The sequence below is a fragment of the Gnatocerus cornutus genome, chromosome 10, assembly GCF_029298725.1.
Source record: "Gnatocerus cornutus isolate USDA-ARS CGAHR chromosome 10, icGnaCorn1.1, whole genome shotgun sequence".
Lineage (NCBI taxonomy): Eukaryota > Metazoa > Arthropoda > Insecta > Coleoptera > Tenebrionidae > Gnatocerus > Gnatocerus cornutus.
This window is the reverse complement of record NC_142242.1, coordinates 5,824,665-5,841,495: the sequence shown is the minus strand read 5'-3', so window position 1 is coordinate 5,841,495 and position 16,831 is coordinate 5,824,665. Positions and strand designations below refer to the sequence as shown.

The 16,831-nt window shown below is 34.8% G+C and overlaps 2 protein-coding genes across 15 annotated transcripts; one reads left to right on the top strand and one right to left on the bottom strand.

Moving 5' to 3' along the window:
• The first annotated feature begins 347 nt into the window (after positions 1–347).
• Positions 348–11,335, top strand: cic (Putative transcription factor capicua). Of its 12 annotated transcripts, none has more exons than XM_088047623.1 (15): positions 670–830; positions 917–1,378; positions 3,693–4,452; positions 4,504–4,608; positions 4,661–4,859; positions 4,911–5,077; positions 5,126–5,226; positions 5,275–5,533; positions 5,581–6,053; positions 6,088–6,323; positions 6,391–7,487; positions 7,748–7,915; positions 7,958–8,105; positions 8,153–8,412; positions 8,463–11,335. In XM_088047623.1, the coding sequence occupies exons 2-15, from the start codon at positions 1,112–1,114 to the stop codon at positions 8,807–8,809; spliced, it is 4,587 nt and encodes a 1,528-aa protein (XP_087903749.1). In that variant the 5' UTR covers positions 670–830; positions 917–1,111; the 3' UTR covers positions 8,810–11,335. The 12 variants fall into 12 exon arrangements, with proteins under 12 accessions (XP_087903743.1, XP_087903753.1, XP_087903749.1 ...); XM_088047624.1 differs by having other exon boundaries at positions 3,693–4,608; positions 6,391–7,043; positions 7,254–7,487; XM_088047617.1 differs by lacking the exon at positions 670–830 and adding an exon at positions 348–661 and having other exon boundaries at positions 3,693–4,608.
• Positions 11,336–12,959: 1,624 nt separating this feature from the next.
• On the bottom strand, positions 12,960–16,749 carry LOC148167425 (uncharacterized). 3 transcript variants are annotated; one of them, XM_088047634.1, is made up of 9 exons: positions 16,367–16,749; positions 16,125–16,319; positions 15,742–16,077; positions 14,637–14,734; positions 14,178–14,589; positions 13,852–14,126; positions 13,613–13,801; positions 13,441–13,560; positions 12,960–13,364 (listed from the first exon to the last, which is right to left on the bottom strand). In XM_088047634.1, the coding sequence occupies exons 2-9, from the start codon at positions 16,267–16,269 to the stop codon at positions 12,960–12,962; spliced, it is 1,980 nt and encodes a 659-aa protein (XP_087903760.1). In that variant the 5' UTR covers positions 16,270–16,319; positions 16,367–16,749. The 3 variants fall into 3 exon arrangements, with proteins under 3 accessions (XP_087903760.1, XP_087903759.1, XP_087903761.1); XM_088047633.1 differs by having other exon boundaries at positions 16,125–16,298; positions 16,367–16,748; XM_088047635.1 differs by having other exon boundaries at positions 15,742–16,071; positions 16,125–16,298; positions 16,367–16,748.
• Positions 16,750–16,831: the final 82 nt, after the last annotated feature.

Below are 16,831 nucleotides of genomic sequence, written 5' to 3'. Positions count from 1 at the left end.
CCTTTCCCTGTGGAAAAACTGCTATTATTGACGACAAAAACGGAGTCTGGAGGTTCACTGAAAAAGTTGTGTTTATTTATTTGTCGACGCTTCAAATTCTCATTATTCTCATTATAATATGTTGATAAAGTATCGATAAGTAAAATAATTGACTATGTGTAACACCCTTCGTACCATTTGTCATCTTATTTTTCTTTTCCCAACTAAAATGACAAAGGAAAACGAACGACTATCAATTCTTTTATCAAAATCAGCGTAAAAATAATAATTATCGTTGATATCTAATCAAAATTTCGCGCCATTGGCGTACGTATGGTGGCACTGGCGACCTTGTAGTTAGTTATTAAACCAAACTCGTATCTTCGGTTTGTTATTGTTATTATATTATTACTCGGGCCGTAGTGGTAACAAAAGAAGTGTCAGTATCGATGGTGTTGATATCACAGGAAGAATAGAAGGAGTTTATAATATTTAGTAAAATATTAATGAAGATTGTTGTGTGTAAACCGTGCTTTCTATTCGAGATTTCCTTGGACCGCGTTTGGTACGCATGAACATAAAAGTCATGGAAGAAGAGGGGAAGGAAGGGGAGTGTTCTGTTTCTGTGTCTGCGTTTTGTGGGTGTCGCGAAAAGCTGTGATCCTATGAAATAAAACGTTAGGTAATCAAAAGAGACAAGCAGAGTGAATGTTTTCTAATAATAGACAAGTTAAAGTAGTATTGTAATAAGTTTTAATGAAATATACACGTGTTTATATAGTATCAGCTACATGACGGCTAAATATATTTATTTACTATGCAGTAGTATAATACCATCCATTCATAAAACAGTAGGTGTTTATTATTATTATTGCTTGTTAGACGACGAATATATAGAAAATATGAGTGGATTAACAATCTTTTCGTTAATTTACAGGTTGCTGTCGTGCTAAACCTTTCCAAAATTAGCCAATGTCAACAGTTGACATCTTCATAAATGATACACACAGAAGTTATGTTGACAAATAAAAGGTACAATGACAGACCATCAAGAAAGCCATTTAGAACATACTCGTAATAATTTGTGATCAAAAACCCAAAAGAAGACACCACTTCTTGAAGTATATCAATCATGGATATGGGCGTTCGAAAACTGCCCAAAAAGAGGAAATTTGATCCTTCTGAACTGGAGGAGAGTAGTGCCACTGCTTCATACATTCCTGTATCTGTTGTGCAAAGTGTTATGTCCACACCACCACAATCCACAGCTGTAGATTACTCCTGTCCAAGTAATAAACAAAACAGTGTTGATCTTAGTGAGTGGTGTAATCATAGAGTACTTGCTAAACAAGGGGACTGGTACTATCCAGGAGTCATCCGGGATGCTAGTGGTAGTAATGTGAGTACAGTACATAACAACTTTTATCTTTATTTATCATTATCACACAAATTTCACTTGTAAACAATTTCACCTTCAAAAGGTACTACAAAACGACGTCTAGGAATATTTAATATCAATATTTTTATTCTCACTTTATTTGGAAATGCATGCATGATCAGACTAGAGACTAAAACCCAATTAGATTAACATTCCTTAAAATATATTGTTAAACAAACTAGTTTAACTGCAATTTAGGTAGTTTCTTAAATTACTGATGAACCGGATCCATGCCAAAATGTACTAAATTTATAACTGATTTTTTTCTGTACTACTATTCTACTGTTTTAAGTTGCTATAAAAACTTGAAATAAGTGGATCCTGTCGTAAATCCTAAAAATTACAAGCACATTTTCTCATTGGTTTATTATCCAAAACAAGGACTAATTGTCGTGCTCAATTTACAAAAGGATTTTGTACACATCCGAAGAATGGGTTGCATACCTCAAATATCATATAGAAAAAATTGAGTCTAATTGGGGCTTTACATTTTTTAAACACGTTGGTAGCCCTAGATGTCAATTTGCATTGTTCTCATGGTTAAAATCGGTTCAGATTGCAAATATCCAAGGTCGCAGAATCAAAGATTTCCATTGTGTAATTTGTTCTTGTTGCAAAGATAGGTTTTGGGTTACAAAATACGATTGTGTACATTCTGTCAGTGTGATATGTCGAATTTTAAGTTTTTTCTTACCGTTTTCAAGCGACAGTTACATCTGAGGAGAATTTCATTCCACAGCAGTCACATCTAAAGAGAAATTCACTTCACGGGGAAGTTTTAGGGCTCGCACGTAACCGAAATACACGATAAATTTGATGTCATTCTCTGGGGAGGCAATGATGCCAACCTTGTCATCTTAAAAATCCCAATGTGGAGATTTGAAATCTGAACCGATTGTAGCATAAAATGTGATCCACGTCAATATTATTCATAGACGACTCTACATTTTTACCAAAAAATATGACATATGAGCGTAAAATTGTTTTTGCATTCAATAAAAACAAAGAAAACGTAGAAATAGATTTTTTGGGTTTCTTGTATATATTTTTTATTCCCTCGTTTTTTCAATTTCATGGATATCTTGCTTTATTGCACTCTTTGGAGTTTAATCAAATCCTTCTTAACTTATTTCTTCGATTCATCGCTTGTCTCCCACTTGTTGAATTCTTTAGATTCCTTGGATTGGTTTTAATACATGACCGTGCCGGTATTCTTTAAATTTTGGAGATTTTCTAAATTGGATTCCTTCAATCTCCCATATTTTCAAAATTACTTACAATTTTTATTTTCTTCTAATTGGATTGCTTGCAGATTTCTTAGAGATCTTCCATAGTTTTTTCTATTTGCCGGATTCCTTACATTCTTCAAATTAAATCAGTTATTCTTATTTTTTCTTCGATTACTTTGGTTCTGTTAGATTTCTAGCATTTCTGTATTCTTAAGATTCCTTTACATTTTCGATTTCTTATTCTGCTTTCATTTCTTCGATTTTTTCATTTCTTGCATTTGATGACTTTTTTGAATGAGTTTTGGATTTTTTTGGAATTTCTTTCTTTGTATTTCTTCTATACCTCCGATTCCTTGGAGTCATTTTTATCATTCGAATTTGTTCCTATTAATTACACTGGACAGCAGTATATTTTAGATGTAAAAGGGGTTTCTGGATATACAGGGCGTTCTGATTACGAAACAGTAATCGGTTTTTCAAGATCAGCTCTAGTTTTCGAAAAAATAGATACTTTAATGTTAAATTTCAGTATAAACCAGCTAAAAAAAAATGTATTTCTGAAGTTTTTTGTTTTAAAGTCCTAAAATTCATTCAAAATCGATGTTACTCTTTAAACAATACCATTAAATGTTATAGCATGTTTATTGTCAATTTCTTGTTACCTAGATCGCTCTTTCATAATTTAGAAAAACAATTGAAAAGCTTAAAAACTAGAGCTTTTATAATCAATCTATGGAATTATTATTATGGAAAACCGTTGAGACTTCTTGCCGAAAAAAGAAAAGTTAAATTTTGTAGGACTGTTATTGGAGAATCGAGAACCGCTGTCTATGATTAATATTGACATGAATCGCGCTATTCATTGATGAGAAAAAAAATTACATCAAGCCTTTAGACGCCGACTTTTTATTGTTATCTAAATTCTCGAATTTATGAAATAATAAAATATAACTTCTCTTGGGATGTTGTAACTAACATAGTTTCTTGATTACTCACTAGATTTGCATCATTGTTTTGTCTAATATTTTGTTGGGATTATGTTTTAGATTACCGTAGAGCTGGACGGTAAGGACGAGAAACTTATTCACTTTAGCAACGTCTTCGATAACGAATGCTATAATGTAATCGGCGACGCAAGTCCATCCAAAAACGAAGTGACTTTGGGGGCTCGCGTTTGTGTTCGTCATAATCAACAGCAAATGTTTGTGGAAGGTGTTGTTTTTAACATTTGTAGCGAAGGACAACTCGTAAGATTTGTAGTGGCTGTAATCGGGGAAAAACAATTAAAAATAACCGTAAAACGATCCGAACTGCGTTTATTACGTCCTCCGTGGTATGATGAATTGGTCGACCCTCCACCTATCCATGAACCTATAACTCCTAAGATAGAATATTTTCCAAATAATACTGTATCGCCACAGTTACATACTCCCGTGTCCGTTTGCACGCCACAGTCAAATGGTAGAAATTACGACGATTACTGTGAGAGTGAAGAAGACGAACTGCGACGAGGTGATATTACTTTTAATTCGGAAGTAGACGCTAAACTTTCAGGAAGTTCGAAAAGAAGCAGTATGCATAGTAGAGGAAGTTCGTCAAGCAGTGTGACACCCAGATCTCAGCCTACGACACCTCGAAGTCAGGCCGCTACACCCCACAAATATAAGAAAGGAGACGTCGTATCCAATCCTAACGGTATAAGAAAAAAGTTTAACGGAAAGCAGTGGAGAAGATTATGTTCTAAAGATGGCTGCACAAAAGAGTCTCAAAGGAGAGGATACTGTTCAAGACATCTTAGCCTTAAAGGTAATAGCCTTCGAAGTGGTCCTGCTTTCCCACGTTCTAATAGTAAAGCAGATGGTGAGGATACTTCCAGAGACTCAGAAACTTCACCGAATTGCAATGACAGACGCATTACTGGACGTTTTGACCAAGAGGAAACAGATGCTGCGAATATGTTGGGTAAAGTAAAACACACATAAAGTCGATTCTGTAGTTCATGAGACGGTTTTAGTATCTTTAGGAAGTTCACGTTCCGCTACTCCTGCATATTCGCCCAACCATCAAGGCTCATCTCCTCACACAATGCAGTCCCCGATTACTGTAGGATCGAGACAAAACGTCTTTATGCCCATCATCAGCCCCAGCTTACAGAAAATCAGCTCTCCAGGACCACCAGGGTACAACAGCACCTATCATCAACCACTGATAAGGTAAAAACGAAAGAAATTAATATGGTGATAGCCGCCACGTTTTTTTATTAGACCGGAGTCTGTCAGGCCTATTCAAGGCGTTTCCAGTGTAATTCGATTGTCGCCTAGTCCTAGGCAATGGACGTCCAATACAAACGAACAACAAAGTGTGATATTACAACACGCTCTTACGAGTTCTACCACACAAACGATCGAAGCAGAAAACCAGATTTCTTCAGGTACTAAATAAAATATTATTAATTCTCAGTTATTAATAATGTCTGTAGGAGCGGTTTATTGCGTAATGCCACAACACGAAAAGAATATGATGGTGATAAAAAATGATGCAGAGAATGAGTCGAAAGAAAGTAAACCCTTTCAAAGACAGGTGAATTATAATAAAACGTAAAAATATTATTTATCAATTTGTTGGTAGGTTATTCAAACTGATCATTTAATGCAAACTCAGACGATCCATGTAGCATCAAATAATGTTACTAACATGAACAATTCACATTCCGCGGAAGTTGGCGTAGTGCAAACAAATTCGACTAACGCAAGTCTGCTACCAGTTATAGTCAATCCAAATCAGTTGTTGCCAATTTTACCGTCAGCATCGCAATCTGTAGTGAAAAAAGTTATTCCAGCTAGCGTACCCCAATCCACCGCACCTGTTATTGTCAAAACTGATCAAGGTATGTTTATTTTCCGCAGATTCGTTCTTGAGATTTATTTTTTTTAGTGTCTAATATACAAAACCATAAAGATAATGTGATTCAACATGGTTCACTTCAATCACAGTCACATGTGAGGATTTCTCACAGTGCTACATCTCCTCAGTTTACTCAGAACCAAACCAGAACAATAATACCTCAACAAAAAATCACGACCAATTCTCAATCGGCGTTTGTAATACCCTGGCATTCTATAGTGCCCATTCTGACAGCGTGTCCAGATCCGAATTCTCCACCTTTATCGGAACTCTCACCGCCTTTGTCAGCACCTCCTGTCCCCACAACGTCAAGTTCTAAAATTGATGTTACGGAAGACGACGGGGATGTGGAACTTATGCCTATACCAGCTGAGGAGGATGATGACGTTTTTGAAAATGAATCGACTGATACAAGCAATCTTAACGAGAACGCTTCGAACAAACGCAGAACTCAGTCTCTAAGTTCTTTGCAAAACAATACAAAAGACAATAATTTAGTCAAGGTTGGTCAGTATTTTGACATGTACCAATTTTTAGATTGTTCGTTTTCAGAGCAAAGACCGTATCAGACGTCCAATGAACGCTTTTATGATATTTTCGAAAAGACACAGGACTTTGGTGCATCAACGACATCCCAATCAAGATAACAGAACAGTATCGAAGATTCTAGGGGAATGGTGGTACGCGCTGGCCCCGGAACAGAAAAGAAAATACCACGAACTGGCCTCAGAAGTCAAAGAAGCGCACTTCAAAGCACACCCTGAATGGAAATGGTACGTTAAGAAGTGTTTTTTTTAACGGAAAACATGCTTGTGGTAAATTTATGTTGTGTGCTTCCAGGTGCAATAAGGACCGACGGAAGTCTTCTACGGGTTCGTCAAGAAGCAAACTAAGTTCGACTGGTGACAGCGCAGAAGTTGAACTCCCTGTGAGCCCTCAAGGTTTAAATTCGCCGGCCCCGATATCTGAGCCGATTCGTCAAATTACTCAGGATAATCCAGCTGATGTTAGCGATGATGATCAGATGGTGATCTGTGAAGAACCAAGTGGAGTTGAAATCGACTTGAAATGCAAAGAGAAAGTGACCGATTCGGATTCAGAATCGCAAAGTGACTTAGAGACGGCACTCGAGAATCGAAGTTTTCCACAACAACGTTTTAGTCCAGTTTCAAGTAAAAATTCGACAGAAGTGACTTACAGGCCTAAACCTATTAAAGCAATAATGGCGACTTCGGATAGCACCACGAAATATAGTACAACTTCAAGTACAAGCACGTTAAATTTCCATTATTCACCTGTGAACCCGTCAGGTATTACCGGATTTCAACCAACCGGAGGAGCTTTTAAAACAATGCCCGTATCGCCAAAGGTTGGCAAAAGCGACGTAAAGACCGAACATAACGAAGGGGACACCTGGAATAACTTCAATGACAGTTGTAATAATGTTACCGTTAAAAGTAATGACGCTATTTCTCAGTGGGTTTCATCATCAGGTATACAAACTACCACTATTTCAAGTAAATCAAATCATACTGTAACAATCTTAAAACCTCAAGCGAAACAAACTTCAATTATTCAAATGGGCGACAATCATAATCAGACCAATCAGTTCCCCAATCAACCTGTGACTGTTGCTATTTTTACGGGTCAACCAGCAATATGTTTATCTAATGATACTGAAAGGTCTCAACCTGTTGTTGTAGTTGCATCAACACCTTCAGAACACCCCGTTCAATATGTCTATATGCCACCACCTTTCACAGTGTCAGATTCAAATGGTCGCAACGTATCTTTACCAGTCCAGTTGGTACCTAAAACTCCCACGCAATCTGTCATTGTTAGTCAACCTTTAAATAAACCCATCAGCCAAGGAATACCGTCACAATGCGATGCTCAGACGTCGCAGAGTCAGATTACCACAACAGCGTCAAACTCAGGTACTATGTGTTCAAAGATTGTTCATTTTTTAATCTGGCTTTGTACCCTGAGCGAATTCTGCTAGTGCTTGCGGATTTTATTTCAATTAATATTTATTTTCATTATTGTGATTGTTTTCGTTGTTCTGCATCACACTGTATTACACTGAATACCTATGCACCTACGCATTTATTCTTTGGCTATGGTTGTATGCACTACTGGCAGTTTGGATGTCATTTTCATGACATTACCAGTATCGTAACACTTTTTTTTCTTTTAGGTGGTTACTTAAAATCCGAAAATAAAGAAGGCAGGTGTCTGGACAAGGAGCTGAAACCTTCAGAATTGCATAATTCTGACCTCTCCGATAGTCTTAAAAAGGAGTTCAAATTGGCCCCAACGCCAGCTCAGCTGGGAAAAGCTCCATTACAAAGACGACAATCCATGGGTACGTTAAACCAACTGAAGGAAAATTGCCTTATTTTCGTAGTTACAGCCCAATTTCCCACAACTAATCAATTGGTTGAAAACGCATCGATTCCTTTGGGTAACGACAACCTGACCACGGATTGCTCCCTAATTTCTCCAATGACGAAGAAAAGTCTCTTTAAAAGAAACAAAGAGGATGGAATGGACAAGTAAGTCTTTGTCCTTGAGAATTCCATCCGAACTTCTTTCCTTTCAGAGTTTTAGAACAAGTGAATTTCGAGAAAAAATTTTGTTCCCTTCCACAATTCAAACCAGAAGAGTGTCAGTCACCAAGTGCCATTTCTTCATCGAGTCCCGGTCTGTTCGTTTACAAGAAGCGCAATCTTAGCACGTCTCATCGCTCCTCAATTGACGAAGAATCCGAAGGAGAGACGCCTCAATCAGTACCGAAATCGGCGTCTTCTATAAAACCAGCCGTGTTCTTCGGTCCCGATTTTTCAATGGAAAGCGTTCGTGGTAAGTTTCTTTGTTACGCCCAAGGTGGAAAATTCGGTAAAACTATTAAGTATCTTTAGAACTGACGGAAATGGGCGACGCGAATTCCCCGCGGACCCCTCGTACCCCAGGCACATCGAAAGATTCGGAAAAAGGTCACAGAAAGATCTTGGAACAAAGAAGACAATTAGTAATGCAATTGTTTCAAGAGCATACGTATTTTCCGTCGGCTCAAGCGACTTCGAACTTTCAATCCTTACATTCGGACATATTTCCAAACAAAGCAAGCTTGCAGTTGAAAATCCGTGAAGTAAGACAGAAAGTAATGGCGAGAACTAATCTTACTCCACACAGTGCAAGTAGTCAAAGTAGCCCGATTACTCCAGCTGAACCCTTAAATGTATCCTCCAGCAGTTAGCTAGTAATGTGCAATAACGTGTTGTCTTCCTTTTCTTATATTATTGTCAAATTAACTGAAAAGAACGGTTAGTGACTACTTATATGGGTCTATTCAGCACACAACACTTTTTAGAGGTATTTTAACCTTTTTTTCAACTAGTTTTAAAATTGGAAATAATTTCAAGGTTTTAACTTGTTTTTCCACATAAACAGGTTAAAAAAGTTGTATTCTGAACAACCCCTACGTTAGTCCTGAACAAATAGGTCTCTGGGATAATTTATTAATCAATGAAGCTGTAAATTTTATTTACCTGTTTTAAAATTCGTACGATACGGCTCTGTTCAGGACAATTTGATTTTTAAGTTCAAAATCAATACATTTTATATCATTAAGATGAGTCAATTTTAAATAAATTCTTGCCGAATAAAATAGTTTTAGCATCCCAATTTTCCTAATTAAATGGAGAACACACACTTCTGTGTCAGATACTGCATACCAAAGTTGTTACTTTTACTGTTCTTCATTGGGTTTAAGTTTATGTTAATTTTTTAACCGGAAAGTTCGCGTTAGAATGGGAGAAGAGACGTTGATTTATCAGTTATTTATATTATATTTCAATAAAGTGAAAGTATTATATATCTGTGATTTTTTGTTTGCTCGTTGTCTGAATGTTCATTTATAAAAAGAAAAAACCTTCAGTGAGTCATCTTCTTGTGCTGCACATTTTTGTTAAGTTACATTGTACTATGCCAATATTCTATTAATTTTTTAAACCTAAATGAAATTATCTTAACGAGGCCTATTTGTTCAGAATAAAACACTTTTTAAGGTTTTTCGACCTGTTTTAAAGTTAGGTGGAAAACAGTTAGAACCTTGAAATTATTTGTTTTTTCAATACTAGTTTCAAAAACAAGTTAAAATGGCTTAAAAAAGTGTTGTTTGCTGAACAGACCCATATAGTAGTTTAGTGAAACTTTCGTTACGTTCCATATTCTCGATGAGAATACGGTTTGGTGTAGATAGATATATGGTCATATTAGCATGAAGTTCGACTTAACTTATAAGTCGTCAATTCCTGGAGTAGTGCAATTACTGTGAATCATTATGCGTGTGTTATTTCTATTAATTTTATATAATTTATTTTACAAAATTTATTTAGAGTGTCTATAAAACGTATTTTTAAGGAATTTGATGTCCACATTTTGCCATGTAAATTTATATGAAATAATTTTAGACTATCGTAACTGCACTTCATTTTCACATATACATATACATGTAAGGATGTATATGGATATTGAATTCGAACAGAAGGATGTAACTATTTTTAAATTCAGACGATTTCAGCGGTGCAACTCTAGAAAATACAATTTCTGCAGTGCAGTAACTTGTAGGTATTCTACCACTGATAAATCCAAATTGTGAATTAAGTAGTCGTTATCGTGTTTCACATGTAGTTGTGGAAAGTGCGGTAAAACTCGTTTGTTGTTGTAAAGTTTATTAGGAAAATATGACGTTCAAAAGTGCACCTTTAAAATGTTTTCAATGTGGCTGTCATTTGCCTAATATTTTTTGTATAATTGTTTAAATTATTGTTACTAGTTTTAAATGTAAAAATAGGATCACATTTTATAAATCCGTAATTTTTCAGTGCATTGTAATAAATACCATCTTGTAAAATTGAGAACTGTTTTCTGAAGTCCTGAACCTGAGAAGTTTGTTTTATTACACAACTGGGTATCACCGCGCAATTTTCATTATCTGTGAAAAGTGAGTGTTCATTTCAAACAGAAGTGATAATTATGAAATCAGTGACTCCTTATTTATCAGTTGTATTTATTTTGATGTCCACATAGCGACGACGTGTGTAAGAATATTGTGAACTACTTGTTATTGTTGTTGATTATGACAGAAAATTAATGCACGCATGTAAATATGTATCTACAGAGGTGTATTTTAGATTTGACTATTTTTTACATTCAGTGGTTGCGCATTTAGTTACCCACTTTGATGAATTTATTTGAGTTAAAAAATGCAATTTAACGTCACAGAAAGGTGCTGCTTTATTTGCTTGATAGTACTGAATCTTTGTTTTAGCATATTTTGAAATGTAGCTAACTCATATTTGCAAACGGTGGGTCACTTAGCCAGTATGGGTTGGTTTGTTAAGTTTTATAACTATCAACCAAATATACCTTTTTTTATACATATACTTAATTTTTAATCTTGAAAGTCGTTAAGTTAAAATTAGTTATTGTTAGTATTAATATCTTTCATTTCATCGATAATGCGTAAAGTTATTGCTAATGGCTTTAATAAAGTTTGTATAGTAACATTTGTTATGTTGTAATATTCTGTAACTAATGATCTCTGTAGTGAATCTTTCATATGTATACTCATATTGTAAGTTTTCTTCTTTTGGCACTTATACAGGTTGTTAATTTTAAGGGTTCATCTCCAGATACACAATAAACATTTTTCTGTTAAAATTCACAACTTGTATATGAACTACAGTAAATTAAATGATATGTTTGTTTCTTCTGGATACATGTGTAGCTGCTCTTATCGTATCCAATTCCCTAACAACATGATCTCAGTGCATTTTACATGTCTAAGACTTTCACTTATCAGAATAGACATAGCACCAGAAATGGTAGAAGATAGTATATAAATTGTGATTTATAACAAGACAAAAGAAACTAATAAACTTTAACATTGTACATAAAAGATAAATCTTCTAATTTCTACGATCAGTGTTAAAAAAATCTTACCAAGCCAGTCTTCCCGACTCCTCAAGGCTAACATTTATAGGATGTTTTTTCCAAAATTCAATAAACATTTATTATAAATTATTACAGGGTCTCTCTACAATAGTGATTATTTGTTAAAATACTCTTTTAAAACATATTATTTATCACATGCATTTATCACATACACAAAAACCTTACCATAGTAATGAGTTGCATAGTGCATGCTTTAAACAAGAGAACTCAGTTCAACAAAGATGTCTGCAGTAAGTCCAATGAAATTAAAGTTTGTACCTAAAACTCGTATCAAGTTTCCAAACAACGTTCTTATAAAAATATATTTGCTTTACAAACGATAGAATAAACAGCTAAAACTTTAGAAACAGTTGTTCATCAAAAGTGATACAAGTACTGTTGTTTCTGTGGTTATATAATGTTATTATGATTCACAAATGTGTAAAAACAACAGAAACAATAACACAAAAAATGAGGTTTGTACGGTTGTGAATACTAATCCGACTTTCAACTCATTATGTAAGTTTATTTGTACCACGAAAAAACAATTAACAATTAAAATATGTTTGATGAAGTATTTAAACTTAGCCAAAGTCTGGGTGGTAAAGTACAATTGCACCCGTTTCTCCTCTGGACAATGTGTCATCAATGATCATCCTGTCAATGAGTCCTAAGTATATATTACAAGGAACTTCGCTTAAAAAGTTAAATCAGTACTTACTAGTAATACTTTCATTTATTTACATGCTGCTCTTTACAAAAACGAATTGCATCATTTTCAAATATAAAAAAGCTCGTACAAATTTGCTGCCACTGCCGTTTTATTTTCACATGCCGCGACTTGCACAAACTCAAGTTTCGCCTTATTTGACAGGTCATTGAAACTAACATCATAACAACCTAACTAAACCTTTTGTAAAAAAAAAACAAAATTCTTGCACTTATGTCCATCGAATTGCGACACTAGTCGTCGTCTTAGAGCCAAAAAAAAAATAGAAAAAAAATCACTTGTCATTTGGAAATAAAATATAGGAATAATAACAGAACTGTAGCTACACTTTCAAAGAGAACAATAAGTGGAACGAATCGTTGAAAATATAGATACTGTTCTGAAATGTGAATTACTGCGACGCGAAGAATTTTAATTTTTTTATTGGACGTTATGTAGTTGAATTGATTTTGAGAATTGATAACTAACAAAAAACTGCTCGAGTTTAAACTACCCATAAAAATATTAACAATCTGACTAAATCCAGTTTAAAATAAAATCTTCACGATGAATAAGATTAAAAAATATCCTTTATACATATTTCAAGGTAACGAACGAGAATAAAATTTAAACAATAAGTAACGTAGCTATATGTATAAAATTCTTATCACAGAACTAATACAAAACATGTTAACTAACTTTAATTCCGATCAATGTCAAGTTGCAAAGAGTCAACGCTATCATTTGAAGACACACTACTGCGAACGTTAGCAAACTTGTCCACTGACAAATCTTCATCTGATGAAGAAATCACTCTCGTCACTTTAAATCTAGAAATAGGACGCGACGAAGAATCTTGTACTTTCGTTATTTGAAATCGGTTTTTCGACGACCGAGGCGATGGGGTTGATGGTATGGGAGATTCAGGTTGTAACGAACTCGGATTATCTGGGATGACATAACGAGGTTCACAACTTAATGAAACTTTACGCGAAACTAACTGCGATATATTCGCAATTTCGTCGTTGCTTGTTTCCTTAAATGCTTTGTTAACTGTACAAATTGCGTTCATCTTTTTCACCAACTGCAGGTAAGCCTGTGGATCCTGTAAAAACATTTGATACTCTTGTAGTTTAGATTCACTGATACGGCGTTTCTAGTTTCGGTTTAAAATTACTTACGTGGCTCGAACGATTTGATTCATCGATTTCTATCTTGAAAATTTTTGACGACGTCAGCGCCTGACAAAGTCGTTCCAACCCTGCAACTTGTATGGCTTTGTTTCCTTTCAAATTAATTTTCTAAAATAAAAAAATAGTATGGTCCTGGAGTACAATACAGATACTCTCATACTTGTAAAGATGTATTATTTTCAATTGCACTAGCTAAATGTTCAATTCCTTTACACGTTAGCAGAGTACATTGCAATCCCAATCCTTCTAGAGATGTTGTCACTTGTAGACTTGGTGCTATATCTGCGATCACTTCATCTGTTAAATTATTAAAGCCCACGTTGAGTGTATGCAAATTTCTGCATTCTGACTGAAAACGAATCAAAATTATGTTTAGTAGGCAGCTTAAAAACCTCTTACGATAATGCAATTGATAATCGGTCCACTTTTCTCAGTAATCTGGTTATTGAAGACTACCAACACTGAAAGCCCGCAACCGGAAGTTGTTTGCTGAGTTAGACCTTTCGCGAGAACTTCTAAACCCCGATCACCAATAAAATTGTTACTTATATCTAACACTTTAAGGGACGAATTCCTTTTCAAAAACCGCCCCAAACAATCGGCTTCTTTTGTATACAATCCTGTTGATGGAAGATAAAGTTCACACAAAGATGTATTTGTCATAAGATTTTCAACTAAAACAATCTTAATTAAATTCACGGCCAATTTTTGTACTCGATTCTCACCTAAATAAAATGAGGGCAACTTAATCAACATACAAGCATCGAATTTCAGTGTTGTTATGTTACTGTTGTTTTTCACCGCATTAAGTAACATCCTCATGTAATTTTCGTTGATTACCATCCCTCTAAACGAAATCGACTCCAATACCATTATATTTGAACACGCGTTACAAAAACATTTCCAAGCTGGCTCATCAAAATTCATCGAAACTTCGATCTCACAAATAGATTCGTAGTATTCAAGCATGTTCAGAAATTCACTTATTGTCTCTGCGGTAAATTTACATTCATACAATATCAATGTTCGGAAATTGGAAACTTTAAGTAAATCTTCAAGCGTTTCGTTCACTTCATTGGTAATATTAATCATCGTTAGGTTCAGTGTAGCCGAATGATTTATATTATTTTTTATATCCTGCAAAATAATATTATCGTGTTGTCGAAATTGTGGTATTTATTTACCAAAATCAAATTTTTTATGACATCCAGTTCGATGGTCTTATGCTGCTTACACGATGTCTGGTAGACTTGAAGGATTTTTTCCGATGGCAAGAACTGATCTAAAAGGTTTGTTTAGAATCAATTCCTCAAAATTAACTAAATGTGTAAAAACTTGTTTTTTGACTCCTTTTTTTTTCAACCTGTTTCGAGAGTTGAAATTAATTTCATTATAATACCCCGAAACAGATAAGCCAAACAATGATAATAAATTAAAATAATACCTTCGTTTGTGAAATATAATCTGCTCGTTTGTTTATTCAAAACAATATTTGAATATGATCTGCATACAGTGTGCGCGTAAACGAACCTTTGACGCCGTCTTGTCAAAGTGAACAGAATCGTTATGGTATGTGAACAACCCTGTATATATCCAAAGTAGATGTAAAAGGGAGTCATGTGACACTTCTTCTCCACGGTACCAATTTTTGAAATTACAAGTTGCGGGATTATCAATCATCAAATTTAGACGTAAAAACAAATTATGATTTAATTGAACAATCAAGTTCAAACTCGAATAGGAAATCAATAGAGGATTAAAATTCAATCAGCAATAACAAATAAGTGAAAAAACACATCAAAAGGGAGTCATGTGTATTTTAATCCGCTTACTCATTTTTGCAATTCTGCCATTTAGTCGCGACATTATGAGCAATTAAATTTGCCTTTGTTCCCAATAACTAGGGAGCTATTAATCAGAACATAAAAAACTAATCATGCTCATTCAATAGAGAATTAAAATACCTTTCGCATGAGGTACACATTTAATGTTTTAATTAGACGAATAGTGCCTCTAGAACAAGCGATAAAATTTTACGGGCTACATAGGATACCTTAATTTTAAATTTGATACGTTTATCTTGCTGGGTTCAAAAGTTATCAAGGAGGGGAGACGATTTATCATATGATCTTACAAGATTTATCTGGTAATAGAGAGAATTATGATACTCTAGTAGAAGTAATACTCCATAGAGACATAGAAACAGGCAAAAAGGTAACATTGTATTGATTATCAACTTCTGATAATGAGGTGAAGTTGAGTGGAGAAAAAGGAATTTTTGTGACTCACTTATGATCCATGGGTATACATTTTCTGGCTCTCTGTATGTGGCTAAATCAATATCTTCTTTAGGAAAAGAGACTTTTCTAAATGTGCCAGAAGAGGAAGATTCCCTTCGCAAAATAGAAGGGAGAATGAGTTCATCTTGGAAAGATCCTTCAAAAAGCTCTTGTTTTGGAGAGTCCTCTTGGAAAATTAAGGGTGACAGGCATGTGTTCTCAGTAACCACCTGAGTACGAATAGGTTCTAAAGGAACCGCTAAAATTTCTTCATCAACAGAAACCTCTTTGTCCAAGATGTGTAATTGAACATTACAATTCTGAAGGCATTTTGCAGAGTCTAAAACTGACATGTTAAGAAGACGATTTGGAGGTGATTCCTTGTTGTTTTACCAATATCACATACTGTAGAGTCTTCTGAATGCTCGCTTTCTTCTTCAACACCTGAAGTTACAGTGAAACTTTCTGTGCCACTATCCAAAACAAATGGACTGTCAAATTCACTTAAGACAGAAGATAACTCCATTACGTTCATCATTTAGAACGGTCCTTTCTTTTTACTGTGATCTAGAAAACACCAAAAGATTGCTACTGACACTGTCAATAAAGTTCTTGATTAAGATTTTAGCACATACCTGGTTTGCGGACCATTCTTGTTATTGTTGGATAAATCCTCGAATAGTGATCGTGTAATTTTTATCGATGTATATTTTTAGAAATTCATTTTAAATATGTTCATACACTGAATTTCATACAAGAATATATTAATTCTTCGGCCAAACACAAAAATAACTTAAAACTCAACATGGATGACAGCACATACGTTGTACCAACTACTGACAAACAAAAAAAAATAGTTTGATATGCAGAACTGTGGGAGAACCAATGTGGAATAATACTTGACACTTTGATAATGTCATGGGGGCACTGCAGGGGCTTGCTTGCAGATGTCGCTACAAAAATTTGACAGAACTCAAAATACCAAACATCGGATTTGACCTAAAACTTGAAAAAGTCACTCCAATCTCCAATTTAATCCTTCAGGTTTTTTTAATTATTTATTTTGTTTTCTTACTGCTGACCTACTTAACCAAACAATT

Bases quoted from the DNA above. Each gene is read 5' to 3' on its own strand.
- cic (XM_088047626.1), top strand. From the start codon at position 1,112: ATGGATATGGGCGTTCGAAAACTGCCCAAAAAGAGGAAATTTGATCCT. The intron at 7,488-7,747 runs GTACTATGTGTT...TTTTTCTTTTAG, and splicing joins CACAACAGCGTCAAACTCAG to GTGGTTACTTAAAATCCGAA. The intron at 8,106-8,152 runs GTAAGTCTTTGT...CTTTCCTTTCAG, and splicing joins AAAGAGGATGGAATGGACAA to AGTTTTAGAACAAGTGAATT.
- LOC148167425 (XM_088047634.1), bottom strand. From the start codon at position 16,269: ATGATGAACGTAATGGAGTTATCTTCTGTCTTAAGTGAATTTGACAGT. The intron at 14,590-14,636 runs GTAAATAAATAC...ATTATTTTGCAG, and splicing joins TCATAAAAAATTTGATTTTG to GATATAAAAAATAATATAAA. The intron at 13,802-13,851 runs GTAAGAGGTTTT...ATTCGTTTTCAG, and splicing joins CGATTATCAATTGCATTATC to TCAGAATGCAGAAATTTGCA.